Source organism: Haliotis rubra, unplaced genomic scaffold, assembly GCF_003918875.1.
Source record: "Haliotis rubra isolate DU_JTF1 unplaced genomic scaffold, ASM391887v1 Scf541, whole genome shotgun sequence".
Classification (NCBI taxonomy): Eukaryota; Metazoa; Mollusca; class Gastropoda; order Lepetellida; family Haliotidae; genus Haliotis; species Haliotis rubra.
The window spans coordinates 79,642-99,839 of NW_025767237.1; the positions used below are offsets into that span (position 1 = coordinate 79,642).

Here is a 20,198-nt window from a genome sequence, read left to right on the forward strand (position 1 = left end):
GATTTCATTCTTCTCCAAGATAACAATCTGATCTGAACAGTGTGTTCAGTACTAATGTTGACAGTATATACGGGGTTTACACCAGTGGTTGAGATTTCATTCTTCTCCAAGATAACAATCTGGGCAATGTGTTCAGTGCTAATATGAAACATATGTGCAGCCTTTACACCTTTGTATGAGCCTTGACCTTAACATCACATAAGCAGTGTTATGTTGATCAGCGCCACATGTCATGTGTGTCGCGAGAATGCCGATCCCAATGGTGGAGACGTGAAACAGGACAACAATGCATTCATGTTTTATTGATACAGTAAATTCATGGATAATATATATCTGCCGTATCACAAACAGACCTGTATGCGCTAGCTGCGTGGGCAATATTTGATCTACAAAACCCGCCAACTATTTCAACAAATAGCATTCATAGCCTTAATATCAATTAAAAATGTTGGTTGATAAATTCTCATTAAGCGTTACCTGCAGTTTATTCACAAAGTGTAAAATGTATGACGTAATATAACCAAACAATGTTTCAGGTTTTGCTGACTTGTGTTCCAGATATTCACACGAAACAGTTCAGACTTAAAGAAAACGACTCGTCTTAAATATCCCGTTCTTCATACATAACCTGACGTACAAAAGAAAGTACACATCCGGGGCTTTTGGATTACTTTCCAAAAAGCGACGCAAATGTTTTGAAAAGAGTTTTTAAAGAGTCACAGACTTTCCTAATATGTTGCCAAAACACCACAGATGTGTCCAATTGCGAAGTTGCCAGTCAAAATAACAACACTTTTCAAATAATTCCAAAACACCAGGTGTGTACTTTCATTTGTACGTCTGTTTAATTATGTTAACGATGTATTTGATAATGAAAATATTGGTCTGAATATAGAAACTGGGTGAGGAGTGGCTAAGACCATATATATTTACTGTTAACTTATCATTAGTAATAATTACTTATAGGTGGACTGTTAAGGGTGGACTGTTAAGGGTGGACTGTTAAGGGTGGACTGTTAAGACTTCAGGTTCTGGACGCGTGAGCTCCTGAAATATTGTGTGACGCTGCAGTAAGATATATTGTACCTGTATTACCGTGGCCTCTATGTAACCCGAGTCTGGACCAGACAATCCAGTGATGGGTATAACGAGCCACGATCCAGGGTAACAAGGATATGCAATCAATCAGTTGAACAACCAAGCCGTCTCTTCCGACAAATTGTTACCTGATTGTTATCTGGAATACCCACCTGTGTTTCTAGAAAAACACAATAATATAAATATGAACTTTTGGATATATCTGCATAAATTAATCATATAGAACACCATCTTAACACATCTGTTCCTTGACCTTAAGAACACTGACTCGGCTGCACTTGACTGTACAAGGCAGATGATATGGCTGCCGTGTCATGGTACTTAGGATGACATTCCTAGGGTGGCCCTGTCGTATAAGAAACGATGTCGCAGAGAGACGTGCCAGAATCCTATGGTCGTTGGTTATCATCCCAGAATCGCGCTGAGATGTTTTAGGTCTATTTGGCATCATTCCCGTGCTGGAAGGATTCGGATATGGAGTAAACGCCTCCGACCAACATCAGACCGGGATTTTCTACCACATCACGCTGACAGGCTTGTTTATATACACAATGAACTTAGTTAAGCACTCCCTGACATATCTCACGATTGACTGAGCCCCGACCTTGTCCCTTTGGACCATATCTGGGACATGATTGGTCGTCGTGTGCAATAAAGGGATCCTCCTGGACATAATCTGGCCCAATTGGAAGCTGTTTGACACGAGGAATGGCGTAGACTTGAGGAGGCTGGCAGAGAGTATGAGGAGGAGGGTGCCGGCTGTCATACAGTTACATGGAGGTTACACTCGGTATTGACCTTGATTCGTGTAAGACACGCAAAATGACATTCTGAACGTTCACATTCACCAATATATTTAACATTAAACATTTCAGGGTCATACTTGTACAGACATGGTTTTGTATGAAATTCAGTGTGTGGAGGGTTTTTTAAAAGAAGTAATTATCATTTTGTCGTTTTTCATGAGTCAAAGGATCATACGGGTCAGAAAAACCCATGTTTTTCCATCATAGTCACCGCGAAAAGCTTTATGTACGTGTTGAAAACCTATCATTGCAAAAATACAGGGGGTGTTTAATTAACTTCTTTGTGTATAGCATCAGGATGTCGGTGTGATGAAGGAGTGCCCCGTTACTGATGCAGGTTGAACCACGGGAAACACTCGTGTGTTCGACATGCTGAAATGATCTGGGGCGAATCTAGGAGTTACTGCAATTCAAATATGACTCAGAAGCACACCGATCGTTTACGCGGGTTGACGTACAGATGAGTGCGTCTGGGATCCATCGGGATGTCCACAATATTCTGGGCTAGGACATGTTTCACCATCTCCGCCTGGCCCCCAATACAGGCCACGTGGAATATGTTGTTACTGTCATCATCCACTAGTGAGGCGTCTGCCTTCTCTTTGACAAGCAGGTCAAACACATCCTTATGTCCTTTCTCCGCGGCAAACATCACCGGAGTTCGTCCATGTTGACCCTTGCTGTTGATGTCAACGATGTTCAGCGAAAGAACATACTGCACCATGTTAACCTGACCTCCAATACACGCCATGTGGAGGATGTTGTTCCCGTCGTCGTCAGTGAACGATACATTGTCACCTTTACTCACGAGCAAGTCAAAACGTCTCTGTGACCTTTCTCTGCTGCCAGCAGAACCGGCGTCCTCCCGTACTGTCCTCTACTTTTGATTTCCATTGGGTCATGCGATAGGACATATTTTACCATCTCCACATGTCCCCCAATACAGGCTACATGAAGTATGTTGTTACCGTCGTCATCTACAAGAGACACGTCACCTCCTTTGTTTACAAGAAGATCAAACACTACCCTATACCCCTTTTCAGCTGCTATCATCAGAGGAGTCCTCCCAAACTGACCCCTGCTGTTGGTATCTACTACGTCCTGTGAGAGGATGTATTTGACCATCTCCACTTGTGCTCCAATACAGGCTAAATGAAGGATGTTGTTCCCATCATCGTCCACGACAGCAACATCACCTCCTTTACTCACAAGAAAATCGAACACTTTCCTGTGGCCCCGCCATGCTGACGACATCAACGGTGTCCGCCCATACTGACCTCTAACATTGATGTCCACGACGTCAAGTGAGAGGACATACTTCACCATATCCACGTGGCCCCCGATACAGGCTAGATGCAGGATGCTGTTACTGCTGCTGTCGACAAGGGACACATCCCCACCACTGCTCACAAGCAGATCAAACACGTCCCTTCGCCCTTTCCCCACCGCTGACATCAGTGGCGTCCGCCCGTATTGTCCCCCGCTGTTGATGTCTACAAGGTTCTGTGAGAGGACGTACTTCACCATGTCCACGTTTCCGCCTATACAGGCAACATGAAGGATGCTGTTACCGCTGCCGTCCACGAGAGACACATCACCACCACCACTCACAAGAATATCAAACACTTCACAGTGACCTTTCTCTGCCGCGAACATCACTGCTGTTCGCCCGTACTGTCCTCTGCTATTGATGTCCACAACGTCTTGCGAGAGGACATGCTTAACGATCTCAATATTTCCGCCCAGACACGCCATATGAAGAATGTTGTTACCGTTGTCGTCGATCAGCGACAGGTCACCTCCTTTGTTCACAAGTAAATGCAACATCTCTCTGAGACCCCTCCGTGCTGCCTCCATCACTGCCGTCCTGCCGTGAAGCCCCCGACTGTTGACGTCCGCCTCTATCAAGGTCTGTTGGACGCTGTCCAGATCACCCGCTTTGCAGGCAACATGGAGTGCAGTGTCGGACCTCTCCACGGGCTCGTGACTTGCTTGGTCTGGCGACGTATCTGGCAAAAGATTTCACGAACATTATTGACAGGGATGAGTGAGTGAGTTTGATTTTACGCCGCTTTTAGCAATATTCCAGCAATATCACGGCGGGGGACACTAGAAATGGGCTTCACACATTTTGCCCATGTGGGGAATCGAACCCGGGTCTTCGGCGTGACGAGCCAACGCTTTAACCACTAGGCTACCCCACCGCCCCTTGACAGGGATGATGAGGAACTAGGCAAATCTGCAGTGACCCTCTTCAAGGACGTATATTGGTCTCCCTCAGAACGGTGGACGTTTTTTCTAAGACAGGTATTTCTAATATCTAGACAATTGAATTAAATCTGAGTATCTAGGTGAGAGAAGAAGGTGGTTAGAGTGCAGTTTACTGTCGCACCGAGGATGACATATGCACTGAAACGAAATCGTTCAACGTAAAGCCACGTCTGGTGGCGCCAGGCTCTTGATTACACACGAATCTGTCTTTGATAACCACCTGTGACTTGACATTCTGCGGACTTACAATATTACTGTTTATATACTTTGTTGTTTAGCGCCAACCCCAACAAAATAATAATGAAAAACAAGAATTGATTTCTTAAGCGCCTTGTATCCATCGACAGGTGCCCACTGCCGCTATGAAGTTACAACCAATTCCATGCACAAATAAACACACTTTCCTGAAAGTCTAGTGGAATGCTGAGCGGAAGAGGTGGGTTTTAAGGAGAGACCTGAAAAGGTCTTTGGATTTGGTCTTTCTAACTATATGACGAGCCTCTGTAAATAATCGAGTCTGGACCAGACAATCCAATGATTAACATCATGACATAGATCTACGCAACTGGGTACTGCAACCAAGTCAGCGAGCCTGACCACCCGACCACGTGAGATGCATCTTACAGCAAATATGGTTTGGTGAAGACCAATCCTAACCCGTAACTTCGCGGGTGAATACAAGCCTGGGTTGCTGATGAACGATGAGAGTATAAAATTACTATAATCACGAGTTATGGATCGTGTCATCTGTGATCATGATGGGCTCCACCATAGATGTCCAGGTGGCTGACCGGTGATCACCGGGTGATGGTCCGGTTATGTGTACATAACCTGAATATCGACCCGCTCATTTCAAGTTCATCCACAAGTCACATGGGATCTTTTACGGTCAACACTGGCAAACAAACACCCAGTCAGCCTACATACACCTGCAGCTATGGCCCGACAGCTGGTCCAGCTCTGTCTTCGACCCTACAGTTTAAAACTATTAGTGAGGACGTAAGGGAAGGGGGCCATTATGACAGGATATGATCATGTCTCATTTATCCAGGAGACATACGACATAAAGTCTAAAGTTTGCTTCCAAGGTAACTTTATCAATAACAATTTAAATCAAACTTTGTTGACACACTGCGTGTTTTGACTTGTCACGTTGGTCACCTGGCATCCATTTGTAAAGACTTATACTCTGCCTAAGCATGCCCCCTGGCGGATGACTTATACAGGGATTACCTACCCTGCACGTCCTGCTCCCCATGCTGGAGTCTAAGCTGAAACTGGTGGAGCTGTAAGAACAATATTATGGCGTCACACGGGTGTTACTGACTTCGACAAAAGGTAAGCTATAAATTCAAAGAGGAAAATTACGGTTCTTTACATTACAAATAAAAAATAAGTGGTGACTGGATATTGTTTGTTTTTGTTTTGTTTTTGTTCTCAGCTCTATACAATCCGTGTAAATACGAGTCTCGACTTTGATAGCAAGTAGGGCAACACACCACGCCTTCGGGGTTCCACGGCACACATTCAGGCTGCCCACACATAGTGTTACCATCTCGTAGTCTGACAAACATGGACTTTTCCAAACCACAACCTGTATCTTAACTAATGCGCTGGAAAACACTTCTGTTTGAACGATTGAGTAAATATGTCTTGCCTACCAATGTTATACTAGGTGAGTTATATTCTACATATCACCTGTGTGGTGTATAACAAGAATCGCATGTACTTGCCTGCATGATGTGATCTGCATCCATTGTGTCCCTGTAAAGAGTACCTTGGTGTATTAGTAAGTCGCATCACACACATAACAGAGAGCACAGACCACACGCAGTGTTGGGAGATTCACTACCCAAGTTCACAGTACTGAGTGAGCCAAATGAAAAAGTGCACGTTATATGTTTACATGTGCCAGGCATTACAAATTGATAATTTCAAAAAATATATGAAACATTACACAGATAAGATACAGACGCAGTAAAACATGAGATGGTTGAGGGTCGGTCGTGGACAAACTATGACAGGTAGCGGATTTAAAGACATTCCCAAGGACAAGCTGTGCGATGATCACAGATGGATGGGGGCCATTTCCTGCTAGGAATCCCGAAGGGTTGGACTGGTGGGGTGTTGGTGGTTAAAGACATTCCCAAGGACAAGCTGTGCGATGATCACAGATGGATGGGGGCCATTTCCTGCTAGGAATCCCGAAGGGTTGGACTGGTGGGGATTTGGTGGTTAAAGACATTCCCAAGGACAAGCTGTGCGATGATCACAGATGGATGGGGGCCATTTCCTGCTAGGAATCCCGAAGGGTTGGACTGGTGGGGTGTTGGTGGTTAAAGACATTCCCAAGGACAAGCTGTGCGATGATCACAGATTGATGGTTTCGTAGTTTTCGCCTTGCTAATGATGGTACAGGGAGTTACCGTTCGGTTGTGATTGTTACCTGGTAACAGTTGATTGTGTGATCACATGTACAGTATCTCCTTCAACGTCGTCGCGCGGAAGAGGAAGACGTTCCCGGGATGGTGGCGGGGTGCGTCGGATCCATTGTCACGTCATGTCCTACAAACAGCGAGCCATAAGAATATAGACACATTGGGTACTGAGATTATGTTTGAGTGTTATCCGAAGACAACAACAGAGAAGAGCGAGAGCCCGTAGTGATGAAAGTTTAAAACTTTTTCCCAAACCTAGAAAACCCATGAGCACGATATGGCGAATCTGGGATTCGAACGACCGATTATAGGATTCTGGAGGTTATGCGCTACGGCGGGTCAATAAATCATAAAATCGTGAAACTGCTTGCAATTGAATAAATATAAACAAGAAATAATTGTGTCCAGGGACACGGATGCCCCCGCTGCTGTAGGAAGAGTTCACACATTCAGGGTCCCACTGAAGTACTTGAAAACACTAAAAACAATGTGTTGAGGGGTTAGATAACACAACCTATTATCATATTAAAGAGATCAATAATTGAACAAAATTCACGAACAAGTTCAACAAACATCTATGCAACTATGAGATGCACACCTTTCGAGTCCCAATGAAACACATGTATAAGCTTAATCAATTCTGTTGAGCAGTTTTGCAAACCGAAACATGAGTCTCATAACCTATTCAGACAATGACCTACTTTTCAGCCGATCCGAATTTTCTCGTGTGAAAGTGAAAAGAGACACCACAAACAACTATGGTTACAATGAATTCCAATTCCTTGTTTCATAAGAAAATGGTATTTACAAGTTAATTTTGAAACTTTAATAACTTCGTATTTCTATATTTTATGGCGATGGTGAGGCAGCATGACCTTAACTAAGACGTCACATACTGCCCGTTTGATGAGGTCGTAAAATGATTCACAATTCATCTGTCTCACTGGTTACACCGGTTATGTGTTCTTTGCGCTTATTTGGTGTGGGTTTGTAACGCACAATCTGATTGATATAATACCAAGTCCATACTAGGCCGCCAAACGTTTCTAGCTGCAGAGCCTCGTTTTGAGATTTCAACGATTTCCGTTTGTCAGAGCCCGCTGTACGACAGAGCACGCTGCACGACGTGTTTGCAACGATTAGACGGAGCGAGGTGTTGCAATATACAAGTGCTTAGATGTATCAAATAATACTGATAAATATTTATGTATCCGGCTGAATGAATTGGTCTCAAATTTCTGGATTGGTTATTGTACTAAGGTGCGCAACAGGACGGAACCCAGTCAGCAGGAAACGAGACTCTTCTGTAGTCAATGTTTTGACTTGGGAGAAGTGGATAGACTTAATCCCCTATTTCACTATCATCAGAGAGAAATTCAACAAAATTTATCTAAGTTCAAATGTCTCTAAACATACAAAAAAATATAAAATACAAAAAAAATAATATGAGATGCACACCTTTAGAGTCTCTATAAAAGACATATGTCAGCTAAATGAGTTTTGTGAAGTGGTTTTTTGAGGAGAAGTGGATAAAGTACACCCCCTGTTGTATGGGACGAACAGGATGAATAGAACCAAATTCAACTAAGTTCAAACATCTGTAAAAGTGACAAAATTAAGAAATTGCATAAAAAAGTTATGAAATGCACACCTGTAGAGTCCCTACGAAAGATATGTAGAAGTTCATTCAATTCTGTTGAGCAGTTTTTGTGGAGAAGTGGATAGACTTCATCCCCTATTACACTATCATCATAGAGAAATTCAGCAAAATGTACCTAAGTTCAAATGTCTCTTAATTTACAAAAATAACAATAAAATACAAAAACAAAACATTAGATGCACACCATTAGAGTCCCAAGAAAGCCCATGTATAAGTTCATTGAATTCCACAGAGCGTTTTTTGTGGAGAAGTGGATAGAATACATTCCCTGTTTCGTACGGACGGACGGACGGATCAGCCATATATGGCGGGGGCATCAAAACGGATGATGTTTTAGACATGCGTACAACGTATATGGAAAACTTGAACAATGTGGTTTGTTTTCTTCTTTCCCAAGTTGTTCATATTTTAGGCATATCTATGAATAAAGCCACATACACTGAACAAACATCAGAACAAACACAGACAAACTGCCTACACACTATACAGATGAACAGTTATGTACACAGCAATCGGTACAGTATCTAATCAGATGGACTGTAGTCAGTGTGTAGTCCATCTAGCCATACGTGCATACAAGTCAGACAACGACATACCACTGTGTCTATGTCTGTCTGTGTGTGTGTCTATGTCTGTCTGTCTGTGTGTGTCTATGTCTATGTGTGTGTGTGTGTGTGTGTGTGTGTGTGTGTGTGTGTGTGTCTATGTCTGTGTGTGTGTGTGTATGTCTGTGTGTGCCCCCGTCTCTGCGTCTATGTGTATGGCTGTATATGTGCGTATTGTTGTCGTACGTGTATGGACGTATGGACGGACACACACACACACACACACACACACACACACACACACACACACACACACACACACACACACACACACACACACACACACACACACACACACACACACACACACACACACACACACACACACGTACGACAACAATACGCACATATACAGCCATGTACATAGACGCAGAGACAGGGGTACACACAGACATAGACACAGAGAGACAAGAGAGAGAGAGGGAGACAGAGAGGGGAGAGAGAGAGAGAGAGAGAGAGAGAGAGAGAGAGAGAGAGAGAGACACAGAGAGGGAGAGAGAGACACAGAGAGAGGAGAGAGAGAGGAGAGAGAGAGGGGAGAGAGAGAGGGAGAGAGACAGAGAGAGAGAGAGAGAGAGAGAGAGAGAGAGAGAGAGAGAGAGAGAGAGAGAGAGAGAGGTCTGTAACATGCATGGAAGGATGACCAGGAGGTCAGGGTTGCGATGGCGGCGTGGCACGGCGGACACACAGACGTACTTACATGTATGATCCCACTGTTTCGGTATACACTTACTTACATGTTTGTCAAGTCAGCGCACAGCAGTCAAAGTTAATGGCTTACCATGAAATGTCGGTATTTTGTACCGCTGTCTCCATCTAATCCCAACAAACATACATACAGAGGTAGGTTGGTGGTACCATACCGACGTGTGCAGCACATGCAATCAGAGTGTGATGTCGGCCGTGCTGCCGGATAACACGTACCCGTGACGCTGCAAGAGCCGGGCAGCTTATGCCGGATAATGTCACTTGATGTTTATCTATATATGTGAGTGTGTACATGTGTGGTATGACGAGTAATAACTAGCTGCCTCTGACGTGTGTTTGTGAATACAGTAATCATGAGTAAACACATCGATAATAAATGCAGCCATTATCCCGAATGGATTCCTCGACAAGGAAGGTTCAGTGGGTCGGTCGGTGACATAACAGTGAAACCCACAACGTCGTACTGACGTACCTGGGGTGCGGGATGCCCCTGCTACCCGTCTGTGTACATGATACTAACTGGGTAGGTAAACCCCACATCTCACACTGCAGTACCCCTGCTACCCGTCTGTGTACATGATACTAACTGGGTAGGTAAACCCCACATCTCACACTGCAGTACCCCTGCTACCCGTCTGTGTACATGATACTAACTGGGTAGGTAAACCCCACATCTCACACCAGTACCCCTGCTACCCGTCTGTGTACATGATACTTACTGGGAAGGTAAACCCCACATCTCACACTGCAGTACCCCTGCTACCCGTCTGTGTACATGATACTAACTGGGTAGGTAAACCCCACATCTCACACTGCAGTACCCCTGCTACCCGTCTGTGTACATGATACTAACTGGGTAGGTAAACCCCACATCTCACACAGCAGTACCCCTGCTACCCGTCTGTGTACATGATACTAACTGGGTAGGTAAACCCCACATCTCACACTGCAGTACCCCTGCTACCCGTCTGTGTACATGATACTAACTGGGTAGGTAAACCCCACATCTCACACTGCAGTACCCCTGCTACCCGTCTGTGTACATGATACTAACTGGGTAGGTAAACCCCACATCTCACACTGCAGTACCCCTGCTACCCGTCTGTGTACATGATACTAACTGGGTAGGTAAACCCCACATCTCACACTGCAGTACCCTGCTACCCGTCTGTGTACATGATACTAACTGGGTAGGTAAACCCCACATCTCACACTGCAGTACCCCTGCTACCCGTCTGTGTACATGATACTAACTGGGTAGGTAAACCCCACATCTCACACTGCAGTACCCCTGCTACCCGTCTGTGTACATGATACTAACTGGGTAGGTAAACCCCACATCTCACACTGCAGTACCCCTGCTACCCGTCTGTGTACATGATACTAACTGGGTAGGTAAACCCCACATCTCACACTGCAGTACCCCTGCTACCCGTCTGTGTACATGATACTAACTGGGAAGGTAAACCCCACATCTCACACTGCAGTACCCCTGCTACCCGTCTGTGTACATGATACTAACTGGGAAGGTAAACCCCACATCTCACACTGCAGTACCCCTGCTACCCGTCTGTGTACATGATACTAACTGGGTAGGTAAACCCCACATCTCACACTGCAGTACCCCTGCTACCCGTCTGTGTACATGATACTAACTGGGTAGGTAAACCCCACATCTCACACTGCAGTACCCCTGCTACCCGTCTGTGTACATGATACTAACTGGGTAGGTAAACCCCACATCTCACACTGCAGTACCCCCTGCTACCCGTCTGTGTACATGATACTAACTGGGTAGGTAAACCCCACATCTCACACTGCAGTACCCCTGCTACCCGTCTGTGTACATGATACTAACTGGGTAGGTAAACCCCACATCTCACACTGCAGTACCCCTGCTACCCGTCTGTGTACATGATACTAACTGGGTAGGTAAACCCCACATCTCACACTGCAGTACCCCCTGCTACCCGTCTGTGTACATGATACTAACTGGGTAGGTAAACCCCACATCTCACACTGCAGTACCCCTGCTACCCGTCTGTGTACATGATACTAACTGGGTAGGTAAACCCACATCTCACACTGTAGTACCCCTGCTACCCGTCTGTGTACATGATACTAACTGGGTAGGTAAACCCCACATCTCACACTGTAGTACCCCTGCTACCCGTCTGTGTACATGATACTAACTGGGTAGGTAAACCCCACATCTCACACTGCAGTACCCCTGCTACCCGTCTGTGTACATGATACTAACTGGGTAGGTAAACCCCACATCTCACACTGCAGTAGTACCCTGCTACCCGTCTGTGTACATGATACTAACTGGGTAGGTAAACCCCACATCTCACACTGCAGTACCCCTGCTACCCGTCTGTGTACATGATACTAACTGGGTAGGTAAACCCCACATCTCACACTGCAGTACCCCTGCTACTGGTCTCTTAGCCTTGCCCCAGGCTATACTGAATGCTGAGCCCATGGATGTATAGTACTTCTATCTTTCGTAGAGGCAAGTCTAGATACGCGGACAGTAGAGCACCCCAGTTATTTATAATGTTTATAACATTGTCATTTAAACTATTAATGTTTACCTTACAGACTTCAGGTCTGTGAACATGAGACTTACTGGGTAAGTAAACCCGCAGATCTCACATTGCAGTTATCCAGAGGAACTAGACTGGGGAGAGTTGGTATCTTAGTAATTCTGGTCCAAGTCGTTCAAACACCACTCTTCAGTGTGATATTAAATATGTACCCATAGCGTGCACGTGTGCAGGGATAATTGTTTCCTGAATTTGGTAAACACTCGATTCTGATTGGTCAATCAAGGGTTTCAAATCACAGTAACCATCTCAGTTTGCAACAGTTGTGTTGAAAGCTGTATGGCCACGTGTTATTAGGGGTGTGGTCCAGGTGGGTGGGATCTACAGGTAACCTGGTAACGTTGTCTCTAATCCGCCGTGTAGTGTAATAAACATAGTTGTGGCCACAAAGATTACAGTCAAAACATGAGTACACTATGACGTTGTAATAGGTAAGGGTAATCCATACGTTGTAATAGGTAAGGGTAATCCATACGTTGTTGCCTTACGGATCGGTGAAAATCACACGTAATACTTTACGAAGGTGCGGATTTAAGACTAATCTCGGGATTTAAGCGACATGCGTTTAAAATCCAATCTGAAAGATGGTGCGCCTTAACTGTTAATCCTGGAATAGGCAACTGACAAGTATTCCCTTCGCAGGAAGGCTAAGACAAAATAGAATATTAAAAACTTAATAAACACGAAACTAAAATGGGCAGCGTAGGGTTAAATAAGTCACTCCCTATTACAAAGTGCAGCCACAATCGGTCACGTTTCCGCGATCCCCCACCCGGAAAATGTAACGAATTCTTACAAATTTCCTAAAATCTGTACGTCATAGTTTCATGTCCCGGTCTTCAATAGTTACGTTATTACCACAGTATAAATACAACAACGAAAACTGAAATACCACCGAATGGACTGTCTGCACTGTCAAGGACGACATTAGACAAGGGGTATACAGATCACATTTCAACTCGGTGAAACACAACCCCCCTCGACGTGTCGCCATCGTAGAATATACTGTTTACAGCGCATGCGCCGAGTTTTTTAACTTTGATCTGTTTCACAGGTTTCGACACTTAAGCCGTACTTAAACAGTAAACATAACTTATGTTTCGATACTTGAAGGTTATTGATATAACACTCGTGTTGTTGTTTATACAGGTTTCTGAATAAGATTATCCAGCCGTAAGTATAGCTTACTTGACGTATGGTACTTTCTGTACCCCGGCTCGCAGTATGGGTCATTAGGGACAGGTGGTCAGAGCGTGCCTCAAATACAGCCGTCGACAGACGGACAGACAGACACAGTGGCCGACAGATACAGGACAAAAACACTCATAAAACCCGAGTTTATGTGCAGGAGACTCCACAAAGCTACTTATATAAAGTAATGAGAGACGACTGCCATGTCGCAGTGTTATAGTGTACTGTTCAGTGTTCCAAGTGTAATACAATGTACATGTCATAGTTAGTGAGGGGCAGAGGTATATTTAGACCTATACTAAATTTAGATTTGTACTAGAATCTTAAAGACATCTTCAGTGACGCTGAGATCAGTGCAGATAGATCTGGAAAAGGTTGGTTTGTTGTTTCACGCCGTGCTCATGGCAAGATATCACTGAAGTGATACCCCCGGTGCATAATAAATAACAGAATATGATAAAACTGCATGGTACAAAAATGCAAAATAGAATTTTTACACATTATCTGATATAAATGAACCTCACTCAAAACTCTGTTAAGCACAGGTGCCCGATCCACAATACACGACAAGGGTAAGCCTGCATATCAATATTTAGGACAGTCGTATCGCGAAGATGCTTTGTGGGAAGGGGCCTAGGTGTCACCACCGGTATGCGAGTCAATGTTCGTGATAAGATTAGGTCAGAGGGGACGTTTCTCGGACTGTCTACCCGGACCCTGTACCCACTTCATCTGTAGGCAGCTGACAACACCACCGTTATCACACATTCCCCTTCACGTGACGTCATAATGTAACGTAAACAAACAACGAATACATGATACGGGTCACTTTTGAGGCGAACCTGCTGATGCTTTCAGCAAAGTGGTGAATGTGTGCGAACTACACAGGAAATTTAAGGTTTCATAACTGCCAGGGTGTCGTTGTACCTTAGAGCTAAGACAGTGACGAGCCTGTGGTAAGGTATGGGAGTTACGATCACCTTAACGCTAAGAGAGTCGTAAGTCTATGTTAAGGTATGGAAATGACGACCACCTTAACGCTAAGAGATTCGTAAGTCTATGTTAAGGTATGGAAGTGATGATCACCTTGACGCTAAGAGATTCGTAAGTCTAAGTTAAGGTATGGAAGTGACGATCACCTTGACGCTAAGAGATTCGTAAGTCTATGTTAAGGTATGGAAGTGACGATCACCTTAACGCTAAGAGAGTCGTAAGTCTATGTTAAGGTATGGAAGTGATGATCACCTTGACGCTAAGACAGTCATGAGTCTATGTTAAGGTATGGAAGTGATGATCACTTTAATGCTAAGACAGTCGTAAGTCTATGTTAAGGTATGGAAGTGATGATCACTTTAATGCTAAGACAGTCATGAGTCTATGTTAAGGTATGGAAGTGATGATCACTTTAATGCTAAGACAGTCATGAGTCTATGTTAAGGTATGGAAGTGATGATCACTTTAATGCTAAGACAGTCGTAAGTCTATGTTAAGGTATGGAAGTGATGATCACTTTAACGCTAAGCAAGTCATGAGTCTATGTTAAGGTATGGAAGTGATGATCACTTTAATGCTAAGACAGTCATTAGTCTATGTTAAGGTATGGAAGTGATTATCACCTTGACGCTAAGACAGTCCTGAGTCTATGTTAAGGTATGGAAGTGATGATCACTTTAATGCTAAGCCAGTCATGAGTCTATGTTAAGGTAATGAAGTGATGATCACTTTAATGCTAAGCCAGTCATGAGTCTATGTTAAGGTATGGAAGTGATGATCACTTTAATGCTAAGACAGTTATGAGACTATGTTAAGGTATGGAAGTGATGATCACTTTAACGCTAAGACAGTTGTAAGTCTATGTTAAGGTATAGAAGTGACGATCACCTTAACGCTAAGACAGTCATGAGTCTATGATAAGGTATGGCAGTGATGATCACCTTCACGCTAAGACAGTCATGAGTCTATGTTAAGGTATGGAAGTGATGATCACTTTAATGCTAAGACAGTCGTAAGTTTATGTTAAGGTATGGAAGTGATGATCACTTTAATGCTAAGACAGTCATGAGTCTATGTTAAGGTATGGAAGTGATGATCACTTTAATGCTAAGACAGTAATGAGTCTATGTTAAGGTATGGAATTGATGATCACTTTAACGCTAAGACAGTCATGAGTCTATGTTTAGGTATGGAAGTGATGATCACTTTAATGCTAAGACAGTCATGAGTCTATGTTAAGGTATGGAAGTGATGATCACTTTAACGCTAAGACAGTCATGAGTCTATGTTAAGGTATGGAAGTGATGATCACTTTAACGCTAAGACAGTCATGAGTCTATGTTTAGGTATGGAAGTGATGATCACTTTAATGCTAAGACAGTCATGAGTCTATGTTAAGGTATGGAAGGGATGATCACTTTAACGCTAAGACAGTCATGAGTCTATGTTAAGGTATGGAAGTGATGATCACTTTAACGCTAAGACAGTCATGAGTCTATGTTAAGGTATGGAAGTGATGATCACTTTAACGCTAAGACAGTCATGAGTCTATGTTAAGGTATGGAAGTGATGATCACTTTAACGCTAAGACAGTCGTAGGTCTATGTTAAGGTATGGCAGTGATGATCACTTTAACGCTAAGAAAGTTGTAAGTCTATGTTAAGGTATGGAAGTGATGATCACTTTAATGCTAAGACAGTAATGAGTCTATGTTAAGGTATGGAAGTGATGATCACTTTAATGCTAAGACAGTCATGAGTCTATGTTAAGGTATGGAAGTGATGATCACTTTAACGCTAAGACAGTCATGAGTCTATGTTAAGGTATGGAAGTGATGATCACTTTAACGCTAAGACAGTCATGAGTCTATGTTAAGGTATGGAAGTGATGATCACTTTAACGCTAAGACAGTCGTAGGTCTATGTTAAGGTATGGCAGTGATGATCACTTTAACGCTAAGAAAGTTGTAAGTCTATGTTAAGGTATGGAAGTGATGATCACTTTAATGCTAAGACAGTCATGAGTCTATGTTAAGGTATGGAAGTGATGATCACTTTAATGCTAAGACAGTCATGAGTCTATGTTAAGGTATGGAAGTGATGATCACTTTAACGCTAAGACAGTCATGAGTCTATGTTAAGGTATGGAAGTGATGACCACTTTAATGCTAAGACAGTCATGAGTCTATGTTAAGGTATGGAAGTGATGATCACTTTAACGCTAAGACAGTCATGAGTCTATGTTAAGGTATGGAAGTGATGATCACTTTAACGCTAAGACAGTCATGAGTCTATGTTAAGGTATGGAAGTGACGATCACCTTAACGCTAAGAGAGTCGTAAGTCTATGTTAAGGTATGGAAGTGATGATCACCTTGACGCTAAGACAGTCGTAAGTCTATGTTAAGGTATGGAAGTGATGATCACCTTCACGCTAAGAGAGTCGTAAGTCTATGTTAAGGTATGGAAGTGACGACCACCTTCACGCTAAGAGAGTCGTAAGTCTATGTTAAGGTATGGAAGTGATGATCACCTTCACGCTAAGACAGTCCTGAGTCTATGTTAAGGTATGGAAGTGATGATCACTTTAATGCTAAGACAGTCATGAGTCTATGTTAAGGTATGGAAGTGATGATCACTTTAATGCTAAGACAGTCGTAAGTCTATGTTAAGGTATGGAAGTGATGATCACTTTAATGCTAAGACAGTCATGAGTCTATGTTAAGGTATGGAAGTGATGATCACTTTAATGCTAAGACAGTCATGAGTCTATGTTAAGGTATGGAAGTGATGATCACTTTAACGCTAAAACAGCCGTAGGTCTATGTTAAGGTATGGAAGTGATGATCACTTTAACGCTAAGAAAGTTGTAAGTCTATGTTAAGGTATGGAAGTGATTATCACTTTAATGCTAAGACAGTCATGAGTCTATGTTAAGGTATGGAAGTGATGATCACTTTAATGCTAAGACAGTCATGAGTCTATGTTAAGGTATGGAAGTGATGATCACTTTAACGCTAAGACAGTCATGAGTCTATGTTAAGGTATGGAAGTGATGATCACTTTAACGCTAAGACAGTCATGAGTCTATGTTTAGGTATGGAAGTGATGATCACTTTAACGCTAAGACAGTCATAAGTCTATGTTAAGGTATGGAAGTGATGATCACTTTAACGCTAAGACAGTCATGAGTCTATGTTAAGGTATGGAAGTGATGATCACTTTAATGCTAAGACAGTCATGAGTCTATGTTAAGGTATGGAAGTGATGATGACAGTCACGATAAGGTAGAGGAGTTACCACAAAGCCTCCATAGAGAATACTAGCTATAGGAAGGACACTCGTTTCGTATAATTGGTATGTAATGAGACTGAGTGTGGTATTTTATTTATTACCCACGTCTTACCTGCATAAAATTGACAAAATAGCTTATTTTTGTTATTTTTATGGTTTCAAACGAAACCGGTTTCAAAAAGAGGTTGCTAAATTAAAGAAATAAAGAATTGTGTTGAGGACTAACCTTTGCACTTCTTGAATATGCGCAATTGAATATAGTTCTTAAGATGTTGAAACGCTTTAAAATTTTAACAACAGCAAACACCAGCTTCAAAAGAGGCAAATATTTCTCATTATAGAATATTCTAAGATGCTTCGGTGAAAGATCAAATGCGCCGATAGTACTTTCTCAGACGATAATGTACACTTTTTGAATTACGTCACAATGTATTGACGTAACTACGCCATTCTAGTCTGACACCTTGTTATCAAACGTATGGTAACCGACTCACGATGCATGTCAGTTGTCATCGCCTCGTACAGCCTCCTGCAGGAAACTACTTCGTAACACCCCGTTTCTTGGTTTGCAGTTGCTTCACTCGGCTAACAGCGCTGGTGGAAACATTACGTTAATATATTTCGACGGATATAATTTTTAAACGGCGACAGTTCAACGTTCGCAATGTTTACACTTCCACAATGCAGCCGTGGAATGTCGCGTGACAAGTCAGGTTCATCTCCATGTCCTGAACTAAACTTACGTTGGTAGTAGAAATACGACGTTCATATTGGCCAATATGGTATACGTTAATCACAGATGTAATTAAAATAATTTAGAGAAGATATTTAACCCGAACGTAAACTGTCATCAAACTGTTTATCATTTAGATTTATCGTCTTTAAGTATTAAATTTGGCATCTTAGAAAAGAAATACAGTTCGCTCTACCCCCATGTATAGCGTAATAAAGTACACTTTTTCCCTGAACTATTATAACGTTAAAGCACTCGGACGCAAGCATGGGGATAGAGTGAAATGTATTTCTTAAGCAACTACCCATACCTTGACCACGTGGGTGTCAAACCTTACATCGTTTCCCAATATCTCTTGGTTGCAAACATAATGACCCCATGGATGGTCCTGATCGATAATTTACAGAAAATGCGCTAAAAGCAATATTCGGCCCCAACATTAGTTCCGTAGAAACTGGAGGTAATGTGTAGCACACCAACACAGAGTTCAGAGTTCGAATCATCTTAAGGGACCGTTCATAATTTATGGCTGGGGGGTTGGGGAGTTGGGGGTGGTGATGATGATTTTTATGGAGAAGCATTTACAATGTGAGTGAACCCACCCCCCTAAACTTTATGTACAAAGTAAGTGACACCCCTGCATGTCATGTACAAAATCAATGACCCCCCTCCCCTTCCCATATTTTTTAAGCATAACCATTTAATAATGTTGTGTACAAAATTGATGACCCCCAGTACATGTGTACAAAATTGATGACCCCCTACCTCACCAGAATAAAATGGGTGGACACCCACCCCCACCCTTAAAATCATCATCATTCACCCCACCCCCACACACACACTACCAAGGAATAAATTATGAACGGTCCCTAAGTGTGGGTTTTTCTTACTTAGGTCAATCTCAGTTCTACTGAGACCTGGCAAGCTTTTTGTTGCCTAATGCTGTACTTCACAATATTCCACCTACTGTGGTATACACATAATCCAGTCTGGATCACACAATCCAGTGATTAATATCATGAGCATTGATCTACGCTCCTGGGTTACGATGACATGCATCAACCAAGTCAGCGAGTCTGCCAACCAGATCCCGTAAGTCGTTTATCATGATAAGCATGTGTTGTTAAAGACTTCTAACCTGGTCTCTTCAAAGTGATCAAAATGGCGAACAGACACCGGTCAAAGTTGACGCTGGTCAGTTTGTACAAAAAATTCAGTGGTCAATGATAATCATATAGTTAATCCAAGTTGGCAGCCATGCTGTTCTACATATATACTTTGACAAAACAAATAAAAGCAAAAGATTATAAGCCGAAGGCGTGATGTAAAACGAAAATAAATCAGGCAGCGCGTGGCAAGAAATCAACAGTTATAGCACAGCACGTGTAGGCGTGTATACTCCCGCGAAAACCTGCATCCAGGGAGTGTACAAACCTTTATACACTTCCTGCTTCAACCAGCCCTCTCTATACGGCGCTGGTTATACAGCGAATGGTCAGCATGTTACCATGAAACCAAACTATTTGGGGGGACACCTGTAGACACTATTGTATATTTTTTATACAAACATATATTGCTGAATAGTGCGACGCAACATAAACGTCACTGCTAAAGACAACGCGCTATCCCAATGCTAAATATTTTACCTATTAGTTCATCATACAGTAACATAGCTCACCTTACTGTAGCCATGCGATCAATTCGGGTTTAATCCACGTAATAACAGTGTTATCAAGACGTGCAGAGTGTGATGTATACGAGCGCCCGACATTAAGAATCTACATCACCTGTTGT

General features: G+C 42.9%; 1 protein-coding gene across 7 annotated transcripts in view; it reads right to left on the reverse strand.

Moving 5' to 3' along the window:
- Positions 1 to 282: 282 nt before the first annotated feature.
- LOC124253490 (ankyrin repeat domain-containing protein 50-like) overlaps positions 283 to 20,198 on the reverse strand; it is a 28,722-nt gene continuing 8,806 nt past the window's right edge. For 5 of the 7 annotated variants that reach the window (XM_046687285.1, XM_046687286.1, XM_046687288.1 and 2 more), the window contains exons 2-5: positions 6,622 to 6,740; positions 5,909 to 5,939; positions 5,413 to 5,461; positions 283 to 3,913 (exon numbers count right to left, since the gene is read on the reverse strand). In XM_046687285.1, coding sequence (XP_046543241.1) covers positions 2,709 to 3,913; positions 5,413 to 5,461; positions 5,909 to 5,932 — 1,278 coding nt within the window. In that variant the 5' untranslated portion in view covers positions 5,933 to 5,939; positions 6,622 to 6,740 and the 3' untranslated portion in view covers positions 283 to 2,708. Of the gene's footprint in view, positions 3,914 to 5,412; positions 5,462 to 5,908; positions 5,940 to 6,621; positions 6,741 to 9,659; positions 9,823 to 20,082; positions 20,178 to 20,198 lie in introns of those variants that run through there. The other 2 variants (XM_046687290.1, XM_046687283.1) reach the window with 2 other exon arrangements.